This window comes from Bos javanicus, chromosome 13 (assembly GCF_032452875.1).
Source record: "Bos javanicus breed banteng chromosome 13, ARS-OSU_banteng_1.0, whole genome shotgun sequence".
Taxonomy (NCBI): Eukaryota; Metazoa; Chordata; class Mammalia; order Artiodactyla; family Bovidae; genus Bos; species Bos javanicus.
The window spans coordinates 12,066,735-12,091,600 of NC_083880.1; the positions used below are offsets into that span (position 1 = coordinate 12,066,735).

The 24,866-nt window shown below is 46.0% G+C and overlaps 1 protein-coding gene across 2 annotated transcripts in view; it reads right to left on the minus strand.

Moving 5' to 3' along the window:
• Positions 1-325: 325 nt before the first annotated feature.
• PROSER2 (proline and serine rich 2) overlaps positions 326-24,866 on the minus strand; it is a 40,873-nt gene continuing 16,332 nt past the window's right edge. For both annotated transcript variants that reach the window (XM_061435705.1, XM_061435704.1), the window contains exons 2-4: positions 21,831-22,049; positions 3,374-3,626; positions 326-1,776 (exon numbers count right to left, since the gene is read on the minus strand). In XM_061435705.1, coding sequence (XP_061291689.1) covers positions 803-1,776; positions 3,374-3,626; positions 21,831-21,968 — 1,365 coding nt within the window. In that variant the 5' untranslated portion in view covers positions 21,969-22,049 and the 3' untranslated portion in view covers positions 326-802. The remainder of the gene's footprint in view (positions 1,777-3,373; positions 3,627-21,830; positions 22,050-24,866) is intronic.

The following is a 24,866-nucleotide window of genomic DNA, read 5'->3' on the forward strand; positions in this document are numbered from 1 at the left end:
TGTATATATGTCCCTATAAACATATATTATGTACATGTATATACACGGTACATGATCATACACATATCTCCCAGTAACAAAGACTCTGTAGTTTGATAAGACTTTCTTAAAATTACCCCCTTTTCCAAACTGAACCCTTACATTCCATTCCCATAACTCAACATTACAGCAAATCATACCCTAAAGGCTTTAATTTTCAATTAAAAAAAAAACAAAACTGGGCAAACCAAATTTTATCAAGAAACAAAGGCATATCTCAGGCTAACATACTGTCTTTCACCTTTAAAAAACTAACAAAAGACCAAAACAGTACTTTAAGACACTATGAAAATTGAACAAGCACTTCTTTATTTTCTTGAAAAGAAGGGGAAGTTCCCTTTCTTAGGGAAACGAGTATGAGATCTACACTGGCTTTCCTCTCATGCATTCGGGGATTTAAAGGTTAGATCAGAGACTCAATAACAGCCAAAAAAAAATCAGACCCAAATCCCCTTCCTCCTAAATCCAAAAAACATACGGCATTTACAAATCATAGAAACCTGTAGGTTTTCAAGGTTATTCTCTGAGCTCTTGGAAAAGGGAAGACAAGATGTGGTGCAGGCCCTCTCACGTGGAAGGCTGTCCCAGTTCGGATGCAGAATGGAAGGGGGACAGCTCGTCTACTGACTCCCAGGCCCTCATCTCTAGTCGTCAACCCGGTACCCAGTCAGGGCTTTGCAGCTGCGCTGTGCGGCTGTGCACATCCATTTTTGGCTCTGCGTTCCAGGCCACCCTGCCTTCCCCGGCGCCCACTCGCGCTCCATCATAAGTTCTCCTTCAGGAGGCCGAGCTTCCGCAGGGCCTCCCGGCGGGCCTCCTCTGTGGAGCCCCGGCCCGAGAACTGGACAGTGATACCTTGGGGTCTGAACCCCACAGTCCTGGGGAGAGAGCCTGACCGCTTCCTGGCTGCCTGGCCGCAGTCCGGCTGCTGGGGTGCAAGTCTGCTGGGGAGGGCCGGGTCCGGACGGAAGGTCACCGTCTTCCCGGTGGAGACGAAGGGCCCGGCCTGGCTCTTGAGGACGTCGTGAATGCTCTGGAAGCCGTTGGCCAGCGGCAGGGGCTGTTCTGTCTGCACGCCTCTGGACTGCTGGGCGCCGCGGGCCCCTTCTCGCGTGGGGACAGCCTCCTGGGCCGGGCCTGGCTGGCTCTGCTCGGGAGAGACGCTTCTCTGCTCGGTGGGCTCGCCCCTCTGGGCCCGGTCCTCCGTCTCCCCCACGGAGAGGAAGGAGACGCCGTTGATGTTGGCCAGGACCTGGGCTTTGCGCTCCTGCACGTTGACTGCGGCCTTGGAGATGGTCTTATTGAAGTCCTTCCCCGCGCTGTTGGTCACGCTGATGTTGCTCGGGAAGCGGTGGATCTTGGGCGCTGGTTGGGCCGCATGTCGGTGCCACGGTGAGTGGTCTCCGTGTCGAGGGGCCAGAGAAGCCAGCGTCCTCCACTCTGCAGGCCTGCCCTCTTTGGACGGAGATGTGGGCGAAAGCCCTTCGTTCCCTGCCAGCTTCTCAGATATCTTCTGGGCGATGACGAGAGGAGTGGGGACCGAGCGGGGCAGTTTGGGGTGCTCTGCGGGAGGAGTGGGGGGCTCTCTCCTGGGGTGGGCTGGAGCTGCTGCAGGTGAGGCAGGTGGGGAAGATGGCAGGGCCTCAGGCCCTGGGGGGCCTGATGGGGGAGACTTCTCTGCATCCTCTTTCTTGCGTTCAAGGTCAGTGGGGTCTTCCTTTCCAAAAGGGACAGCCCCTGAAAAGTAGCAAGAATCCTCATAAGCTACGGCCACATGTAGAAATAAATGCATCGCCTTTCCTTTCCACTGACTTTACAAAGGTCTCAAGGGATGTAATACCAGTTTTAACAGTACCTCCCGTACTAAACTCCTTCTACAGCCCCTGAACTAGAGAAAGAGAAGGTAGTACAATTCTCAGAATCACAGGATAAAAGAAGTACAAGCCAGAAGCAGTCAGTACCTGGGACGCACAGGAGCCATCATCCTGAGACATGTACCAGGAGGAAACAACACCTTATGTTATAGGGGATTTTTACAAATGGAAAGAAGGTGGGGTAGTTTGTGGTACCCACCAACCCCTCCCTCAGATCCTCTAGGTAAAGGATAGTTGGATGGGTCCCTCTCCTCCAGAAATAGAAATGTTTCCCGACAGCCTCTGACAGAGGTTACTATGCCAGCCTGTGAACCTTAACTATTAATATAGTCTAACATACCTGATCATAGATCACCTAACACTTTTCTGCACTCATATCTGCTGCAAAATTGGGAACCATGTATTTATCTTTGTATCCTCAGAATCTCACACAATACCTGCCCCCGAATGGGTACTTAAAATTGTGATGAAAACATCATGTTAGAGAATTGATGGGTAAATGGCTTATAGTCAAAAAGTGTTTTCCCTAGCATAATTATACGCTCTGACATGTTTTAAAGATCAGCTGGTTCAAATTTATCTTAGGAATTATTCTTCAGAGAAGTGTGATAAAAATGGGAAATTCATATTTAAGTCTCTTCTTTGAAAATTGAGCCCCATATTTGGAACATAAAATCAATAGTATGTGAAATTCTGTGTCATACACAGCGTTGCTTACAAAAAATAAAGGTGGGAGGGATATATTTCTAGAGGCATGTGACAAGTGGCAAAATTTGCAGACAGCAGGGTAAAGATATTTCCCCTCCTATTTTTCCCTCATCTTTTTTCAGTCCTTAACCCCCTACCCACATTTCCAATATTCTTTCCAACCAGGAAAAAAAAAAAAAAACAAACTAGAAGAAAGTTTTCTCCTTGCCCATGCCCCTCAGTTTCTGTCACAGGACTCAAGGGACAAAAAGCATAGCTCTCCTCTAACGCCACCCTGAGTCAAGCAAAATTGACAAAATAGATACTGAGCTGAATTTTTGTTCTGATCGATTTTGTTTTCCTAAACCAGCTGACTTTTCAGTTCAAATACTCCCACCTCGGAATAGGGATATAATCTTACACAAGAGTGGAGATTAAACTTCAAGGGCTAAAGTACTAGTCTTTTGTATGTTTTCTTTGTAGAATGGGATTGTTACCTGAAGCCATTTCCAGTTCCCTTTCTTTCTTTTATCCACACATGCAATCTGCTTGTTCAACTGATTGGTCTCATTCTTTATTCTCACCCTGTTGGAATTTCCCTTCCTGTGTTGTCATCCTAATATGCCATGAAAACACCTATTTGGTTGGTCAGTCAAACTACAGAGAGGATGCTTCCACCCTACAAAAAATCTGATCAGCCCCACAAGCTTCACAAGCTTCCAACTGTGTCTGGCACCACACAAGGAGCCACGTCAGGCTGCTCCTGTCCTCACCTGCGGTCTCCTTCACCACCCCAAGGCTCTCAGGCTCCCCGGCTCCAGGGCCCGGCTGCACCAAGTCCACGACATCCTCTGGCTCGGAGGGAGCGGAAGTGCTCTCTTCCAGAGACCTCGGAGAGTGCCACTGGGCGTCACCAGCACACAGGACCTTCTCCTCAAAGTCATCTTCCAGGGAATCAATTGTCTCTTCAAAAAACAGGAGGACGTCCTTTTCCTCGTGTGTGAGGTACTTCAGGCTCTCATCATCCTGTACAAAATGTTTGGGTGTGAGGAATGAGATAAAGCCAACAGTGGCTTCACAGAAGGGAAAAACCCACAACAACACAGGGATCAATACAGAGCGCAGGGTGGAAATCATGGACCCTCCAGTTTCCCACCTGGGGAGAGTGTACCACCCAGGTAACTGCGCCAGCACACCTCTGCCTGTGTGTCCCTCACCATTAGACCTGCATGGAGAAGGAGGTTGTCCAAAAGGTGTGGCAAATTATGGATCTTAGACAGTTTTGTTCCTTGTGAGTCAATGACAAGAAAGCAATTCTTCAGTATCTCCAGAAGAGGCCTTTTCAACTCACCGCTAACAGATACATTTGGTTTCAGTGGGGGGATCTCCGGTTAAAGATGGTGGAGTAAAATTACATATTTATCTCATCTCCCTCCAGAAACCTTACTAAAACAAAAATGGGCTTTATTTTTTTTTTAAATACAAGTCACAAAGACAACTATAATAGGAAAAGAGGTGACAGCAATATTTGGGAAGGTAGACAGCAGAAAGAAAGGTGGGAACTGATGCAAAAGACCCAAGAAAGGTGAATTTTAGTCAGCAGCTGGGGGCAGGCAGAAACCAACTTCCTGTGGTATGGGGCTCAGACTTCACAGGGGTCAGCACAGTGTGGGGGTGCTGGGAGGTTCTGGAAGTCTGGCTAAGATGACATTGAAAAGAGCAGAACTGGATGAGAGGCTCTTTCAGAAGCAACTAGGTCACCCAGGCAGAAAACTAGATGTTTATTCTTAAGGTAAAAGAGGGATCAGAAGGGGTGGGGGCATCAAGCTGAGTTTACGGTGAAGAACCATACTGATAAAGGGAGGTCAGGGAATCAAACTGACCCTCTCTGGACAGAGGATCAGAAGGACCTTCTCTGGGGAACTGAATGGTCCAAGTGCCAAGAGGCTCCAAAAGATCACTCTACCAGTGAAGTTACAGTCAACCACCCCAGCACAGAATATTTATAATCAGTTTAATATCTCACTCTTAAGCATGTGCATATAGCTAATGACCACCAAGCAGGCGAGAAAAACCTTTAAGGAAAAAGACACATCAAAACAAGAAGGAAAAAAAGGCAACTTACAAGAAATAAACCATGCAGAATGCTGAAAATTCCAAGAAGATCATGAACATTCTCAGAGAGATCAGAGGAGAGACTGAATCCATAAACTAGAATCTGATGCTACTTTAAAAAACTAAAAGAAGAAAAGAGCTCTTAGATATTAAAATGACAGGAAAAAAAGAAAAGCCTAGAAATAAACTAGAGTAACTGGAAAAGCACAACAAAAAAGTAAAAAAAAAAAAACAACACATTTTTTAAAGCAGAAAATTAGAGAATATGTGTGGGAGGGCCAACAACTGAATAAGAATTCCAGAAACAGGAATCAGGAAGAACAGAGGGGAGGAAATGATCAAAGTAAACAGGCAAGATAATTCAAGGAAATGCCCTTAAACAGAAGGATGCAAGTTTCCAGATCAAAGGGTTGTGAGAACGACCTGATAAACAAATATAAAACAGTGCTACACCAAGGCCCACCCCTTGAAGTTTCAGCCACAGGAGATCAGTTATAAAGTTATAATTAAAATGGTATTTTATCAGTGTACAAACGACGAATGAACAGAAAAGAGAACCTGGAAACAGCCTGACCCATGCACTGTCACCTGATTTACAACCAAGGAACCTGCAGTGGGAAAACACTGATCTTTTCAAGCAGTTGTGCTGGAAACAGTGAATCGTGACCTCACACCATCCACAAAAGTTCATTCTGATGAACTGTAATGGGCCTTCCATCTGTTTTAACAGACCCTCCAGGTAATACTGATGCACTAACATTTGATATGCATTGATCTGGTTTATTTTCTCTCAATAACATCTTGGAGTTTCCAGTACACAGATTTTACGCAGTTTTTGTTATTTCTCTTCTTAGGTATTTGATGTTTTGTGATGCTATTAGAAATGGCATCACTTTAAAATATTTGTATTTATTTATTTGGCTGCACTGGGTCTTAGTTGCAGCATGTGGGATCTACTTCCCTGACCAGGGATCGAACCTGGGCCCCCTGCATTGGAAGCGGGAATCTTAGCCACTGGACCACTGGATCGCTCAGATATGGCATCACTTTTTAATGTCTTCTAATTGTTGCTGGTCTGTAGAAATACAAGATATACTGACCTTGAAATAAGTAAATTTAACAAACTTGCTGCACAATACTAAGTTTGTAGGTTCTTTTCAGTATTGTGCATATACAGTGGTGTCTGTAAATGAAAGACTTTTATTTCCTCCTTTCCATTCCTCATGCCTTTCATTTTTTTCATTTTGCTTTATTCTACCACCAGGGTCCTCCAGTTAGCTGAACAGGAGTGGCATTTTTGTCTTTTGCCCAATGTTAGGGAGAACGTTTTCCATACTTCACCATTAAGCACAGTGTTTGTTGTAGGTTTTTTTAAAAAAATGATATTCATCAGATTAAGAAAGCTGTCTTCCAAAAAAAAAAAAAAAAGAAAGCTGTCTTCCATTCCTAGTTTGCTAAGTGTGTTTTTCTTTAAAATAATAAATGGGTTTTAAACTCTGTCAAAGGCTTTTTCTTCCTTTGTTGCAGTGGGTCTCAGCTAGGAGTGATTTTACCCTGCATGGGCACTGGCAATGTCCAGAGACAATTCTGGTGTCACAATTTTCTCTTAATTCTGTTAATGCACTCAAGTACAATGATTGATTTTCAACTATTACCAACCTTGCATTCTTGGAATAAGTCCAACTTGGTTGTGATTCTATCCTTTTTATACATCACTGAATGTGATTTGCTAATATTTTGTTTAGAATTTTTGCATATATATTAACAAGACATAATAATTTTCATTGTCATCAGGTTTTGTATGTATTTCCTTTTTCAACTTTAAACTTAGAAATAGTGTGCTCTAAGATTTTAGTTCACAGAATATCTTATTGCTCCACTTCTTTTAAAAAAATATTTATTTATTTGGCTGCACCAGGTCTTAGCTGTGGCGCTCGCGATCTTCGATCTTTAGTGCAGCACGCGGGATCTTTAGTTGCATCGTGTGAACTCTTAGTTGCGGCACGTGGGATCTAGTTTCCCGACTAGGGATCAAACCTGGGCAGCCTGCATTGGGAGTGCGGAGTCTTAGCTGCTGGACCACCAACGAAGTCCCTTTGCGCCACTTCTTCTGAGGCTGAGTGGGGTTGGGGAAGGAACAGACTGATTTTAAGAGCAATTTTTTTTTCCAGTTGAAATTGTAATAGTTTCATATTAACTAGATCTCTCTAAGTTTGTCAGCTTACATACCTAACAGTTGTGTAGCCCCTAAAAACTTCTATTTTCCTTCTAATAAGAGGCTTGGTCTGAAGAACATTAGGAGAGTAGCAGGATACTATAGGGGAAAATGGGCACAATGCATTCCTTATTTAATACTTTTTATTGAGCACTGAACCAAAGAAGAGAGGAGCAGATTTTAAAAGAACTAGTGTAATATCTTACAACTTTCTGTGTCTACAGAATATTTGACTAATGGGTTCACTCTTTATTCTGAGAACTCCAGGATCTGGCCCTACCTAGCTTTTAAATGTCACTCCTACTTCTTTCCCCTGTCTACTCTATAGCAGGGCTGATAAACTTTTTTCTGTAAAGGGCCAGATAATAAACATTTTGGGCTTTGCAGTCTTAATGGTGGCAACTGTTCCACTCTTGTCAATGTGGTGTGAAAGCTACACGAGATATGTAAATGAATGAGCTTAGCTTTGTTACAATAAAACTTTATTTACAAAAACAGGCTGGGGGGCCAGATTTAGTCCACAGGCTGGGGTTTGCTAATTCTTGCCCTATGATCAAATCAAATCACTTGCTATTTCCTACACCTGTTTCTCTGTCAGCAATGCCCATGTCTACACAGCCACATCTACCTGTCCTTCCTGATCCAATTTAAATGTCACCACACCTCCAGCCTACTCCCATAACATCCACTGAATCATGCATTCAAATATTTGAGCATCTAGTAAGCACTGGGCAATGTAAATACAAGGGTGTAAATTATGTTCTTGCTGTCTGGTTTAGTCCCTTTAATGAGGGCTTCAGACAAGAAAATAAACACTTACTTTACTGGGTGGAAAAGACTATGACAAGGTGACTATGGGGTGTTAGAGAAACACAGAATGGGCATCAGTTCACACTTTGGGGACAAGGAGTCTGATATGGAAAAATTCTGGAGAAGAAATGATTGTCACTAATATTGAAGAATTGGGTGAAAATTAAACAAAAAGAATCCAGGGATATGTATTTTGGAGAGATCCTGTTGGCCGTAGTGTGGAAAACAGGAAAGAGTTCAGACAACTGAATACAGAAACAATTTAGACAAAAGTTAAAAGTCACCTAAAGAAGAGCCGTGGTGATGGGAGAAGGAGAGAGAAGGAGATGGAGCTGAGGGATGTTTAACAGGAAGGATCAACTCTTTGTATAAAATTCTATTTTTTACTGTAGTTGTTCATCACCCATGCATTTTCCTTTTGCTAGACTTAACAGGAAAGACCCACATCTGAGGTATCCATGAACTCTGCACAGAGCTGTTGCATATCCAGGAGGCAGGCACTGGAACCATTGTCAGCTGCTTCCTCACCATGAAGGTCTGTCCTGGTGCTGTGGCCACCAGACACACAGCTTTCATAACAAATCCAGCAATGCTACTCAATCTGTGATTTTTCTAGATTTAGTGCATGTTGGTGGGATCATCTTGGTCACTGTATGGCACAGAGCTTCCCGTCTCCTCTTTCCTGTCTGCCTCAGTCTTGCTGGATTATCGTGCGTCCATCATTCAGCACATGCCACCCCACATGACTCCCAGAGTCACCATAAGACATTTCTCATTTTTCTTCTCTCCATGCAAAGCCAACAAATTGCCAACCATCTGTTGGATCATAGAAAAAGCAAGAGAATTCCAGATAAACTTCTGCTTCATTGACTACACTAAAGCCTTTGACTGTGTAGATCACAACAAACTGTGGAAAATTCTTAAAGAGATGGAAATACTAGACAACCTTACCTGCCTCCTGAGAAACCTGTATGCAGGTCAAGAAGCAACAGTTAGAACATGGAACAATGGGCTAGTTCAAAATTGGGAAAGGAGTACGTCAAGGCTATATATTATCACCCTGCTGATTTAACATATGCAGAGTACATCATCTGAAATGTTGGGCTGGATGAAGCACAAACTGGAGTCAAGATTGCTGGGAGGAATATCAATAACCTCAGATATGCAGATGATACCACCCTTATAGCAGAAAGTGAAAAGGAATTAACAGCCTCTTGATGAAGGTGAAAGGGGAGAAGGCTTAAAACTCAACATTCAAAGAACGAAGATCATGGCATCCGGTCCCATCACTTTATGGGAAATAGATGGGAAAACAATGGAAACAGTGACAGACTTTATTGTGGTGGACTCCAAAATCACAGCAGATGGTGACTGCAGCCATGAAATTAAAAGACGCTTACTCCTTGGAAGAAGTTATGACAAACCTAGACAGCATATTAAAAAGCAGAGACATTACTTTGCCAACAAAGGTCCATCTAGTCAAAGCTATGGTTTTTCCAGCGGTCATGTATGGATGTCAGAGTTGGACTGTGAAGAAAGCTGAGCGCCAAAGAATTGATGCCTTTTAACAGTGGTGTTGGAGAAGACTCTTGAGAGTCCTGTGGGCTGCAAGGAGATCAAATCAGTCAATCCTAAAGGAAATCAGTCCTGAATATTCATTGGAAGGACTGAGTTTGAAGCTCCACTACTTTGGCCACCTGATGTGAAGAGCCAACTCACTGGAAAAGACCCTGATGCTGGGAAAGATTTGAAGGCAAGAGGAGAAGGGATGACAGAGGATGAGATGGTTGGATGGCAGACTCAATGGACATGAGTTTGAGCAAGCTCCTGGAGATGGTGAAGAACAGGGAAGCCTGATGTGCTGCAGTCCATGGGGTTGCAAAGAGTTGGATATGACTGAGTGACTGAACATGTAAAGCAGTTCAGCTCAGTGATTCAACAACAACAGAAAATGCTGCAAGTCTAAAAGGATTAGGGTTTTTAGCATGATGAGGGCTTCCCTGGTGGCTCTTTACCAGTTGGTTAAGAATCTGCCTGCAATGCAGGAGACCCAGGTTCAATCCCTGGGTTGGGAAAATCCCCTGGAGAAGGAAATGGCGAGCCACTCCAGTATTCTTGCCTGGAGAATTCCATAGACAGAGGAGCCTGGTGGGCTACAGTCCATGGGGTTGCAAAGAATCCGACACGACTGAATCAGAGCAACTTTCATTTTTAGCATGACAAATGCCCCTCTAGTTAATAATTACAACCACCACCGATGTCCTTAGGGTGACATAAAAATGCTAACAACCAAGAACAAAGATAAACGTTAAGCCCAACTTTTCACTGAATCAAATGTCTTGGGAAATAAACTACTGTTCTCTACCCTCTTCCTCCTACTTTGACTTTCCCAACTCTGTGTTTCTATTCCCTGGACTTTGAGATAATCTACTTTGGGAGGTACCATGCTTTCTGTTTGGTTGGACAGTCAGTAGAATTAAATAGGCAGCTGGGCTGGAAGAAACCATCAACTTAAGACACATGCCCATTTCACACATTAAGTGAGGAGGAGATGTGAGAATGGGGGACTTCCCTGGTGGTCCAGTGGTTAAGACTCTAGGCTGCCAATGCATGGGGCCTGGGTTCAATCCCTAGTCAAGAAAATTAGATTCCCCTTGCTGTGCAGCACAGCCAAAGATTTAAAACAAAACAAAAAGTAAGAATGGGTTATATAAACCTGGCACATCTAATCCAACCTCAGAGCAAGGAGTCCCAACATCAGATTTCATTTGGAGAGTAAGCTTAGGAAGGGAAGCTCCCATTCAACCATTTGATATCGTGCAACAAACTGTGGGAGTCAGGGGCTGAGAGAAGCAACCCAGAGAGCATGCAACCCATCCAGCTCCCTCCCTGAAAGTGTGAAAACCGGCTGCAGAGGCAATGCTGTGACTTCCTAAGTGGCTCAAGTATTTCCTAGAGTGGCCAAGGCCAGAACTAGTTTTCTGCTTGCTCTCTGTTCTCTCTAGTCATTTCCCTTTCTAATCACATACTAATCCAAGACCTGTGCTTGGATGCCTGCTGTTCTTGTACGTCTGATCCTGGAGTTCCTCAAGCTGACATTTCTGCCTCAGTGTTACTGTAAAACACGAGACATAAATCAATTTTAACGGGGCAGGTCAGCAGTCGGAGCCCCTGGTCCTGGCAGACTCAGATTCTTGCATCCTCCTCTGTCCAGCCCCTCTCGCTCGAGTTAAGAGTGTGGAGGACGGGCTGGGTGACTTGTTCACGATCAGTCTGGCCTTGAGCCTTGACCAAGGGCCAAACACGCCGTGGGCTCAGTCTGTTGACTAATTCCCCAAACACGCCGCTGCCCTCCACATGACCCTGCACTCTGCGTACCCGGGAGAGTCAAGGAAGCAGAAACAGAGGGAAGCCCCAGTGGTGAGGGCCGAGGGTTCAGGGCCAAGAAAGGAGCAGACGGTAGGTGGCCGAGAGAGCTCCCGTCTGTGTCTCTGTCCCTGGGAGATGCTGCTGCTGCCTCTCTCGGGCAGGGATGTTAAAGAGGAAGACCTCAGCCTTGGGGAACCCTGACAGGCAAGGAGGCACGCACAGGCGCATCTATGGAGCCAGGAAGTGGATGGGAGGCTGGCCAGGGCCAGGGGCAGCTGGAGGGCCGGGAAGTGACTGCTAGAGGGCTCGGGGTTTGTTTTGGATGACAAAGATGTTCTAATTTGGCCATGATGATGGCTACACATCTCTGTGAACCTACTGAAAACCACTGAATGGCATATTATAATGGGTGAGCCACAGGGTCTGTGAATTATATGTCAATACAGCTGTCATAATATGTTTAAGAAAAAAAATGCAAGGCAGCGGCCTGGGGGCCCCAGAAGAGGAGGGAAGAGAGCTGGCATCCTGGTGGGGTGGCCCCCACTTGATCGCTGGTGCTACTGGACAGGAGACATGCTAACTCAGTCCCCGGAAAACTAAGCGGAGAGGGAATGAGGATAAAACACACACCAGCTTTCTTGGAAAGGGTGAATGGGAGAGAATGTACGTTTGTCCCTATCATTTGGAAGGTGGTAGGAGAAGGCAATGGCACCCCACTCCAGTACTCCTGCCTGGAAAATCCCCTGGATGGAGGAGCCTGGAAGGCTGCAGTCCATGGGGTCGCTAAGGGTCGGACACGACTGTGCGACTTCACTTTCACGTCTCACTTTCATGCATTGGAGAAGGAAATGGCAACCCACTCCAGTGTTCTTGCCTGGAGAATACCAGGGACAGGGGAGCCTCGTGGGCTGCCGTCTATGGGGTCACAGAGTCGGACACGACTGGAGTGGCTTAGCAGCAGCAGCAGTAGGCTGACAGAATTTTTTTTTAAACCCCCCTTCTATCAATGGAGTTTTTATTTTTAAAATGTTTTCCCTCGTAATATTCACTTCCTTTTTAAAAAATTGGAGTATAGGTGCTTTACAATGTTGTGTTAGTTTTTGTACCACAATGTGAATCAGCCATATATCCCTTCCCTCTTGAGCCTCCCACCCACCCCCATCAATGAAGTTTTTAAAGTGCATATTTGGGCTGTGGAGTAAAGGGAGGTTCTTTATGGCTACAAATCTCCAGATGCTAAAAGAAAAGCTAAAAGAACCGTCTAGGAAACCATCTCTCACCTGTGCTACCCCTCCCACCACACTGCCTGCGGGTGGGGTCTACAAGCCTCCCAGGAAAACACTGCTTTGCTTCAAGAACTTGGGAGTACAGACATTTCTACCCTAATCTGTGTACTGTGACAGTGAAGAAATAATTTCTAATGTATTCAAACCAGAAAATTCAAAACGCCAAATCTACTACTGTAACTGTAACACGCAAGCTTGAGTCTCCTGGGGGGAGGACAGAGTCCTGGTCTCTCCGAGGTCTACCCTCTCCAGCAAAGATGACAGCACCAGCGTCCCTCTGGTCCCGGTAGGGCTCCGAGAGGAACAAACTCTGGCCGGATGACAAACTCTTCCAGCGAATCTGACCAGTAGTGATAACAGTCAGCAATCCTAGACATCCTTATGGGAATTCTGGGGTGGGACAGGAGATGTGTTTGTAGGGAAATGGCAGAGAGGATAAAACCTTTATATTGCTGAACAAAAAAGTCAAGAAGGCTTAAAACACTCATACTAAAATAGCAGCAGCAGAGTTAGTTGCTCAGTTGTGTCCGACTCTTTGTGATCCCATGGACTGTAGCCCCTCCCCGGCTCCTCTGTCCAGGGTATTCTGGACAGGGTATTCCAGGGTATTCTCCAGGCAGGAATACTGGAGTGGGTTGCCATTTCCTCCTCCAGGAGATCTTCTGGACTCAGGGATTAAACCTGAGTCTTTGGAATTTCAGACAGATCCATTACTATCTGAGCCACCAGGGAAGCCCCCAAAACCCCACTTTAAAAAATCCTGAATTAATTCAGTTTTGAGGCTTCTTTTCTACCTTCGTCTTCTTTTATTTTTCTATCTTTTGGCCACACTGCACAGCATATGGGATCTTAGTTCCACAACCAGGGATCCATCCTGCACCCTCTGTGTTAGAAGGGTGGAGTCTTAACCACTAGACCATCTGGGAAATCCCATGTTTTTTTTCTTTTGTTTTGCTTTTCTTTTAAGCAAAGAAATTGGGTTCAATGGCAAATTAAGACAATGGTGATGACTCCCTGTGAGGGAGGGGGAAAAAATGAACCAGCAGAAATCACCTGTATCTTAAACCAAAAAGAAAGGGGGGGGATGGAAATTATGAACATTGTTGTTGTTCAGTTGCTAAATCCTGTCCGACTCTTTGCGACCCCACGGACCACAGCATGCCAGGCTTCCCTGACCTTCACTATCTCCCAGGGTTTGCTCAAACTCACGTCCATTGAGTCGGTGATGCCATCCAACCATCTCATCCTCTGTTGCCCCCTTCTCCTCCTGCCCTCAATGTTTCCTAGCATCAGGGTCTTTTCCATTGAGTCGGCTCTTCGCATCAGGTGGCCAAAGTATTGGGGCTTCAGCATCAGTCCTTCCAATGAATATTCAGGGTTTATTTCCTTTAGGATTTGCTGGTTTGATCTCCTTGCTGTTCAAGGGTCTCGAGAGTCTTCTCCAGCGCCACAATTACAAAATATTATGATGGCTAAAAAAATTTCTTGAGATGAACCCAGATCTCTTAACCCCTACTCTCCTGGGTTAGGCCACCTTGGGTGTTTGTTTTGGCAGAATCTGAGTTGATGCTCACATTTTCTTCCTAGAGACACCAAAATGATCTCCCTGACACCTGAGTAAGGCTTTACTAATTTAAAAACCCAAGTTGATGAGAGCCCCCACCCCCAACACACCAACTAGGAGCTGAAACTCAACACAGGGGCAGCAAGAAGAGAATAGGAATCAGTCTCTTCTGTGAATGCCACGCTTACTTTGGCAACCTCATAAGAAAGCCCATAAGTACATGTGGCCTTTCCCACGGTTTCATCACAGGGATTTAATTATGGTGATTTTTAACTAGTCCCCATTGTAATTTTTCACTATGGTTAACGTAAACCTGTACTTCTGGCCGGAAAGAGACACAAACAAGCCAGTGGGGGATGAGATATGTGTGCAGTTTTGATTATAGATCAAAAGAGTCAGGGCTTTGAGAGCTGCCTTGAACTTCTCTGAACTGGCAATGTTATAAAGCTGTCCTGACCGATATGGGAACGCCTTAAGTGCATGGCGTCATGTGTGAGACCCCACATAAGCTTGTCACACGTCCCAGAGCTCCACGCAGCCATCGGGTCACCACACTGTGAGGTCCCCAAAAGATTAAAGTCGAGTTTTATTCCATCACCTATCTGATCTGGTGTATAGCAGGCATTTACTCCATGTTTACTGAATTGACCTCTCATCAAAGTATTTAGCTTTGTTTTAAAATAGCCGTCCTGTCCAGGAAGTTTTGGGTTCAATCTGGGGAAGGAGCCAGAGCTCAAAGGACAGTGGGGTTGCCACTGACCAGCCTCTTCTCCTTTCCACGCCTCTGTTCTGTGTCTTCTCCTTGAAACTGTCTGGTAACCAGCGTGTCAGATTCTTAGTGTCCTGTTTGGACCTCAGTGGAGCCAGTGTGGAGACAGCCTCACCTCCACTTGTTTTACCTTCTTCTTCCACAACTGATGGGTGAGACCAAACGACCTCAGAGGTTTGGGAGAGGGAAGGGGTGGTCAGGAGCTGACAACTGCTATCTGATCACAGCCTCATTCTGTGACTTAAGGGCCATAGGATTTGTCTGCTGAGGGACCAGGGAGGGTTTCAAGACAGCTTAAAGGAAAGGAAAGGCGAAGTCGCTCAGTCGTGTCTGACTCTTTGCGACCCCATGGACTATAGCCTACCAGGCTCCTCCAACCCTAGGATTTTCCCTAGGGAAAATCTGGAGTGGGTTGCCATTTCCTTCTCCAGGGGATCTTCCTGACCCAGGGACTGAACCCGGGTTTTCCACATTGCAGGCAGACGCTTTACCTTCTGAACCACCAGGGAAGCAGCTTACTGGATATCAAAACTTCAAAAATGTAGCAATGAATTTAGGTCATCATTTTTGCCCAAGCTAGAGGTAAAAATGAATAGGAAGTATGCTTGGGGACTTGGGATGTTTCCAATCCACTCTCAAAGTGGCACACAAATCACGAAATTCCTTAATTCCTACAGTACTCAGAGGGTCCTGCTCTTTCCAGCTAGCCAAATCATATTCTTTCCTGGAAGAAGCTCCAGGGTGCCCGCAGGCAGAACAGACTTCAGACTGTGTTCAGTCAAAGAACCTAGGGATCCTGGCATGGGGCAGCACTGGTCTCTGGCAGTGAACCCCAGAGGTCTGATGAGACGCATGAGTGTCTGAGATACTCTCCTTAAGAGATTAGGAATATAGGTCACCTACACCCAAAGCTTTGTCACCCCGAAGAGCTGTCATTTATGAATGTCTCCAAATCCTTCCTGAACCTTTTGTTTTGAATCCCATCACCTCTCGAGGTTGTAAGTTCCAGAACCACCACCACAACTTTGTATTGTACTGAAGCTGTCCTTACATTTCAGAGGAAAAAGAGATCCTCTTAGTCAAGTGTACAACGATTTGGTCAACTTGTTCTAGTTCTAGCTGTACATTCTGCTAGAAAGTGTTCAGAGGAAGAATTCTTTACAAAGAAAATAATACATGGACACAACCACAGCTAGCCACTTGAAGGGCTGACTTTCCCGGCTGGGCTGGGGCGTCGCTGCCGCACGCAGGCTTTCTCTAGTTGTGGCGAGTGGGGGCTTCTCTCCAGCTGTGATGCTTGGCCTTCTCACTGTGGCGGCTTCTCGTTGCAGAGCACAAGCTCTAGAGCGTTTGGGCTTCAGAAGTTGCGGCTCCCGGGCTCCAGAGCACCCACTCAGTAGATGTGGCCCATGGGCTCAGTTGCCCTGCAGCATGTGCCATCTTCTTAGACCAGGGAATCAAACCCGCGTCCCCTGCACTGGCAGGCGGGTTCTTCACCACTGGACCACCAGGGAAGTTCAGCACAACTAACCTCTTGAGTGATAAAGAGTTCATTTACTTCACCTTCCTAGAATAGCCTAGGTCATAACCGCAGCCATGTGGATAGCCACAACAATCCTACCTAAGCAGCTCTTTCAATTTTTAACTTGTACTGGGTCAGGAGAAAGGGTTCTAAAGAACAAAGATCTGTTCTCTTCCAGGCAACGAGAGTTTAAAAGCTTTACAATACTCTCCTTTAACATTAGGTATTAATGTTTATCTTCTTCTTAAAATAACATTTGCTTAAAAGAAATACCCACTTCTATAAATTGGAATCAGACTGCCTTCTAAAAGTTATTTATTTAGCCTCCCTGGGTCTTAGCTGCAGCACGTAGGATCTAGTTCCCTGACCAGGGATTGAACCTGGGCCCCCTGCATTGGGAAGGCAGTCTGAGCTTCAGGGAAGTACCAGAACTTGACTATCTTTTACTTAGACTCTTACAAGGGGTGCATTTAATCCCATACAGTCTGGAGGCCTAAAAACACTATTGCTGATGAATCTTTTATGAGGTCAGAGAATCAAGAACAGGGAGTATAGAAACTACTACGGTTCATTCTCATTCTAAAGAGACAAATCATACAAAGACTAAGTATTTAGAGTAAAAACATATAGATCCTCCCCAAATTTAGACTCTTAGAAAGCAGAGTATAAGGATAACAAATTTTTTAAAAACTTAGAGATTCTGTAGTGGTGTAGACAGTCCACTCATTCAAGGGAACCTGGCTGCTAATATGGTGTTTTGTAAAAGTCAAATGTTCCACAGGCATTTAGGAAACTCTAGTTGCCATTTAAAATCAAATGCCAGATTTTCTCAGTGTGTCAGTTCTATCTAAGCAAGACACACAACTGTGAAATAAAAAGAGATGACAACTAAAGTTGGCCCAGTGATTTTTCCATGAAGCGAAATGCTTGAAGCTTAAAAAGAGTCCACTGGTCTAGGTAGAAAGTACTGGAATGGGATGGGAGCACAACCTCCATCAGACAGTGAGAAGCAGGTAGATGAGTGGGGTATGGACCGAATCAAGCAAACATAATATAAGAATATAACTGAATGACGTGCTTCATAAAAGTATAGATTCCGTAATGCTGTTTCCACAACTATTCTCTATTACATAAAAGGATGAACATACAGATGAATCAAATATGTCACAGTGTTACTGTAAGATTTTACCAGATAGAAAAGAATAGAGGGCAGGCATTCTTTAATTTAAATTCAAGGTGATGCCCCACAATAAGATGGGTGGAATTACAAAATGGGTGAGACATTGGGTGGGAGGAGGGAGAGTTCTCCTTTTACCATCTCTTCTTCACTGGTCAAAGCAAGACGTTCAGAAGGCTACTGATAAGAGGTGGATAGAAGAGAGAGCATGGGCCCAAGCAAGATGAAGAGGCAAAAAGAAGTGGTGCTGTTCTCCACCCGGGGCTAACAGGGCACTTGGGGAAGCTGGTACCAGCAATTAGGAAGCACCGGTTAGACACTGGGCATTTCATCTCTACAGTAACCCTGGAGAAAGAAATCGCTATCCCTCTCAGCCCCCCACCCCTTTTTGAACTGATGGAGAAAGTGATTAAGTAGCTGTTCCGGCTTACAAAGGGAGGCAAATTTAACTTGAACCCAGGCATGTCTCCAATATCCTGTGTTTATTACTATTCTAAGCTGCTTTTCAGGCTACTGAGTAGCATCAGTAAGGAAGAAAGCAACTGGAAAAATGCATACAGATTTCTTGGAGGGCTTAAGAGGGATTATAAACACCTTGGGGAACGGCCTTCTGATCTATGCTTGGCTCCACTGTGGAACCCACGTCCCCCAGCACCGGCCCACAAACGCCTTCCAGCACAGGCAGCTCAGAGCTGTAAGGCTGTGCTCACCTGCTCACCTTGACCCCCTGGGGTTTACAAATGTAAGAGATCTACAGTCTTCCTCGTCTTTGAACCGAAAGGTATTTCTAATATTTTACCATAAATACATCCATGATAACAGTTTCACAATAAACCATTTCTCCCTGTGACTGGAGCTGAAACTTAACAGACCTCCTTTCAAAGAAGAGCTTTGGTCTCTGAAGATGACTCCCTGGGTCTAACGTCCTGACAGAGTCAGCATCACACACGTCCTCCAAATCTGACAGAAGAGGGTATGAAAGCCCCACCTGCCTAGATGGACACTGCATAAAGAGCTTTATTTACATGGTGGTCTCTTGCAAACTCCCCAGGTTCATTTCACAGTTTTGCTTCTGATTCAAACATCTTATTGCTGCTCTGGTGACACTGGTCCCTCTGAAAGGCTCTGTTCCTTTCCTCCTACACCTTCATGGCCGAGAGTGTGATGCGCCCTGGGGATGAAGGACTCGTCCCCCACCTGTTGGGCATGCTGCTGGTAGGCGGCCCTCAGTTGGCAGTCCCCTTGGGAACTGTCCTGTCAAGGTTGTGCCTCCCTCCAGGGGTGTCCCCACCCAGGGCTGATGGCTGAGTAGTGGGCGTCCAGGCTCCATGCTCAGCCCACTGCGAGACTGCTGGAGGGCCTCCCGGCACCAGGGCTTCCTGAGGATCAGCTGAGGCCTTTGCTGGGCCTGCATCACAGCTTCTCTCTCTGCCCAAGTCCTGCTTCCTCTTCCTTCCAGATGCTGAGCCCAGGAACGGGCCTAAGAAGCTTCCTGCACTGGGACCTCCATCTCAGGATCTGCTGCCCCGGGGAGCAAACCTGCAGCCTATTGTGTCAGGATGGACCACAGCCACCAGAGCACAGGCTCCACCGGCACCCTCACCTCCGAGAACGTGTTTCAGTGTCTGAGCAAAGGGAGAAATCACCCACGTTAGACCCAGGGAGTCATCTTCAGAGACCAAAGCTCTTCTTTGAAATTTCAGGAGGTCTGTTAAGTTTCAGCTCCAGTCACAGGGAGAAATGGTTTATTGTGAAACTTTTATCATGGATGTATTTATGGTAAAATATTAGAAATACCTTTCGGTTCAAAGACGAGAAAGACTGTAGATCTCTTACATTTGTAAACCCCAGGGGGTCAAGGTGAGCAGGGTGAGCACAGCCTTACAGCTCTGAGCTGCCTGTGCTGGAAGGCGTTTGTGGGCCTCGGTGCTGGGGGACGCAGGTTCCACAGTGGAGCCAAGCGTAGATCAGAGCCAAGGGAGAAATCACACACGGGCTCCCCATGTGTGATGGGGTAGGTTCCACAGTGGAGCCAAGCGTAGATCAGAGCCAAGGGAGAAACCACACACGGGCTCCCATGTGTGATGGGGTAGGTTCCACAGTGGAGCCAAGCGTAGTAAAGAACCCGCCTGCCAGTGCAGGAGACATAAAAGAAACGAGTTCAATCTCTGGGTCAGAAAGATCCTCTGGATAAGGGCATGGCAACCCACTCCAGTCTTCTTGCCTGGAGAATCCCATGGATGGAGGAGCCTGGTGGGCTGTAGTACAGTCCATGGGGTCACAAAGAATCGGACACGACTGAAGCAACTTAGCACACATGCACGCAAAAAATCACACACACAGAAGAGACAGAAAGCGTCCTCCGTGGACAGGTTTCCCTCAAGCCCTGTCTGTCTTTGAGTGTATGAGTGTGAGCCACCACAGGGGATGTGGTGGGAGGGGGCGTTACGCCTCACGTGAAGAGGGGACCCCGCAGGACTACCACAGAGGTGGAAAAGTAGCAACTTGCCGGCCCCAAATTCAGAGCACTAGACACACCTGGGGTCATGGCCTCTCCCAGGAGGAGACAGAAGGGATTATTTTGACTTTCTAGCAAAAGGGCCATGGAAGAAAGGATGCTAAGAGATCCGCCTCAAGTTCAACAAGACAATGAATGTGAAAGACACAAAAATAATTCAAACACTGACATAATATACACTACACCTATTTCCTCAGAGACAGAGGTCATCTGACGACCATTCGCAGCTTTATTCCCCGCAGGCTCACAGGGCAGCCTTCAGACTGTGTTCCTCAGTTAGCCACACCACATTCACATCAGGGCAGGGCTGTTTCCGAGCTGCGCTTTGGAGAACAGATTCCACCAATGGCTGGAGTATTAATCTGTATGTCTTCTCTACCCAGTCTTTCAATGTGTTTTTTTAAAAAACAAGTTGCCCGTTTTTGGCTGTGCTGGGTCTTCGTGGCTGCGTGGCCTTTCTCTGGTTGTGGTGAGCAGAGGCTACTCTTCCTCTCGGTGCCTGGTCTTCTCACCGAGGTGGCTTCACTAGTTGCTTAGTTGCCCCGCGCGGCATGTGGGATCTTCCCGGACCAGGGACTGAGCCTGCGTCCCCCCGAACTGGCAGGGGTGATTCTCTACCGCTGAGCCACCAGGGAAGTCTCAACATGTCTTTTAACATATACATTTTTTAAGTTAAAAAATTAGTCCCCAATTCTCCATACTTAAGGATTTATAGGTTCTCAGATATTCAGAGAGTAATTTGTAACATATTTTTCCTTTGGTGAATCAATCAAATAAAATTTATTACATACTTAGCAGGGTGGTTGAAAAAAATTTCTTTTTTTTTCCGAGTAGGAGTCTATAAGATTCTATTATTATTACTATTAACTGCCCTCTGTCTATTTCTTTCTTATGCTCAGCATGAAAAGTGAAAGTGTTAGTCACTTAGTCGTGTCTGACTCTTTGTGAACCCATGAACTTGTAGCCCACCAGCTCCTTAGTCCATGGGATTCTCCAGGGATTATCCAAGAATACTTGAATGGGTAGCCATTCCCTGCTCCAGGGTATCTTCCCAACCTGGGATCAAACCTAGGTCTCCTGCATTGCAGGCAGATTCTTTACCATCTGAACCACCAGGTAAGTCCCTATGTTTAGCATGTGAAAGTATCAGTCGCTCAGCTGTGTCCAACTCTTTGCGACCCCAAGGACTGTAGCCCAACCAGGCTCCTCTGTCCATGGAATTCTCCAGGCAAGGATACTGCAGTGGGTATGTTCAGCACAGCTGAGGTTAATTTCAGGGCTCCATGTATCTGAAGGAAATTCATGCTCCCATTAGAAGGCAGGCTGAGAAGAACAATGGACCATTATTATTAAGATTCAAGATGAACTTTCTCCTGTCCTTCCCTCTATGAATATGAAGGTCTCCATCCCTAACCCTGAGGGGTGGGGAGGGCCAAAAGGTCATTTCTTAACTTTAAAGACTTTTTTTCTTTTTTTTCACTCAAGTGGCCAAAGCTTGTTGATGCTCATGTAAAAGTCTGGACGCTGAGAGAAAGGGATATGGAAGCATTTATACTTGTAAAGGAGTTAAACATCTGTTTTAAAGTGAATTTGATTTATCTTGTGAGGTGTTTCCCATCTTCCAGTCACTGGACCGTAAAGGCAAGTATCTGGGCTGGACTGGTGGCCGCCTTCAGGTACGTGTGATCTGGGTTGCAGCAGCCAATTCTCTGCTCTGCATGTGTGCAAAACTTAAGATGATTAACACCAAAATGCCACTTCAGAGAGAAAATATTCCAAAACATCAGGCCAGTTACCCCAAAAGGATGCTGTAACATACTCCTGAGAGGGGGGCGAAGTCAGCCAACATTCAAGCACACAGAGCACCAGAGAAACAGTCACTCACCAGAGTGAGGCTTCTGGAACGGGAGCTGCTGGCCTGACTCTCCAAACTGCTCCCTCTGCTCAGGTCACCGAGCCTGCAGCCGGGTGATGAATCAGGGTCCATCTCCCAAGAGTCTGACTTCCGGTGATGGACAGGCATCCCCACAGTAACCCCAGCCGCTGGCTCACTCACAGGAAGTGGGGAAGGGGCCAGTGTCCCATGCCCAGGTGGTGGTCACCCCTGGAGGAGTAAGCACAAGGTGACAAGGGTTAGTCAGCACAGATGGTGAAGGCCTCGCCCCCCGCAAGACACATGGGCATTGAGAGTTAAAGTCAGCTGGTCTACAGCTTCCACTGTTAAGACAAGTATGACCCCCCAGGGTCAGCTTGTTTGGTGATGCTCATTTCCAGTTCTCCTTTATCTCCTTCTTCATTATGAAGATGTAAGGACTGTTTTTATTGAAGTATAGTTGACTTACAATGTTGTAATTTCTGCTGTATAGCAAAGTGATTCAGTCTTTTATATATATATATATATATATATATATATATACATATATACACATGCTTGTTTACATTCTTTTCCATTACATTTTTATCACAGGATATTGAATATAGTTCCCTATGCTAAACAGCATGATCTTGTTGTTAGCTATCTTAGATAATAGTTTCCATTTGCTAATTCCAAACTCTCAGTCCTCCCCTCCCCTGTCCCCTCCCCCTTGGCAACCCCAAGTCTGTGCTCTATGTCAGTGACTCTGTTTCTATTTTGTAGATAAGTTCATATATAGATTCCACATATAGGTGATATCATATGATATTTGTCTTTCCCTGTCTGACTTACTTTACTTAGTATGAAATCTTGAGGTCCATCCATGTTCCTGAAAATGGCATTATTTTATTCTTTATGGCTGAATAGTAATAAGATTTTTTTTCTGGCTGCACAGCATGTGGGATCTTAGTGAACCTGGGCCCACGGCAGTGAAGGCACCGAGTTATAACCACTGGAGTGTCAGGGAATGCTCATAGTTAGAATTATTTTTAAGGGAAGATGGGTGTACTAAAAATTGTTTTGGTGCTGAAATTCTGATGAAATCATATTCTGACACAGTCCTCTGCTCTCTGGGTCTGTACTTCCATGCTCTGCACGCTCCGTCACGTTCAGGTTCTGGCTTCCCCGTGCTGCTCATAAATTCTAGCCTTTTCTGCCTCAGACACCACAACATTATGGTTCCTTTCCAGCTTCATTACAGTTCAGAGGTTAGGGGGAGTGACAAGACCTAATGAATTGCTAACAGAAGACTGACACTTGGGAGATCCTAGACTTTGGAGGCCATGATGCTACTGCAATTTCTACATAAGATGCTAAGGCCCCATCAGTTAGTTAATACCGTCGGGAAGCTCACATTTTCACTTTCAGAGACAAAGACAGTGAAACTGTCCCCACCCCCCAACCCAAGCCCCTTAGTCTTGTACAGTCCTCGGCTGTTCCAGCAGGAAATTCAGTGCAGCCCCTGCCTGAACAATAGACAGTCGAGTTAAACAAAACTGTCTAGAAGACCAAAGAAGCCTAGCGGGGAATACGGGAAGACACTGCCTGTGTTACACGTGACCTGACGTTACAGCAAGTGAAGACACGGGTGTTCTTCCCTCCCTAGACGGAAGGCGCCGCTGGGAGGCCTTACAAGCCCCTGAAGATTCCTGAGGGGGCCATGAGCTAAAACAGCCCTAGGTACTATCTGGGTTACGTACAGGCACTAGTGTGTACATTACTTCTATTCTTTCTTCCTTCGGCTGCAGCAGTTGGGATCTTCCGTCTTCACGGTGGCATCTTTAGTTGTGGCGTGGGAACTCTTAGTTGCGTCATGTGGGATCCAGTTCCCCGACCAGCGATTGAACCCGGGCCCCCAGCGTTGGCAGCATGGTCTCAGCCACTGGACCATCAGGGAAGTCCCAATGCACGTATTATTCTCAGAGAAAACTTAATCAGTACTGAACACCGTTAGGTGGACCCTGTCATTTAAGACGTCCAGAATTGCTGAGCAATCTCATAGAAATCCCGAGACGTTAGAACAGATTAAAAAAGAAATTATTCTTCACCCTCATTTCTCTTTATTTCCCAGGTCAATCAGCACTAGTCAAATGGCAATTTAGGAGCGAGGATAGGGAACAGAAAATTCTGAGCGTATATACCCTTTTGTAAGTCAGTATTATGCCAAATGATTTAAAAAAAAAAAAAGACTTGAGAAAATGTTAAAAGTTTTGCAACTTAACAATAAGAAAGCCTAAACACATAAGTTTTTAAAAAGAAGAAAAAGGCTAAACAAATAAATAATAAGAAAGCCTGAACTGTCCACACAGCCAATAAAATGCGACTCAGATGTTCAGGTATCGGTGGTGAAACTCCCGAGTATCACTCTAATGAATTAAGTGCCTGCTGTGAGTTGAGCATGCACACACACACACACAGCAGACATACTCAGTGTGTGAATGGCAGTGGCCGGTGACAGAGCTAGGTGAAGGCAGACAGAGGCGTCACAGCTGCATCCTGGGGTCACGTGGGAACTGGGACAGGCATTCTCAGATTCCTTCTGCCCTGCAGATTCCTACCCCTTGACTCAGCACTGCCTCATCCCGAACTAAGTCATCAGGACTCACAGAAAGGGGGCCGGGCAGTGAGGCGTCCCCTCAACAGCCAGAGGAAAGGCAGGAGATGAGGTACAGATTCACCTCCAGTGAGGGACCTGGGGGCTGTGTGCGGGGTGGGACAGGACCTGGCTTATCCTGCCAAGTCCCTCGGCAGACTTGGCTTGGGGTCTGCGCAGAGTGCAGCCCGTGGGGTGGGGGCAGTAACTGACCACACCATCCGAGAGCAAGCCTTTCTCCTGTGCTTCTCCGATGGCTCAGCGGTAAACCATCGGCCTGCCGATTGATGCAGGAGGCATGGGTTCGATCCCTGGGTCGGGAAGATCCCATGGAGGAGGAAATGGCAACCCACTCCAGTATTCTTGCCTGGAGAATCCCATTAGCAGAGGAGCCAGGTGGGCTACAGTCCGTG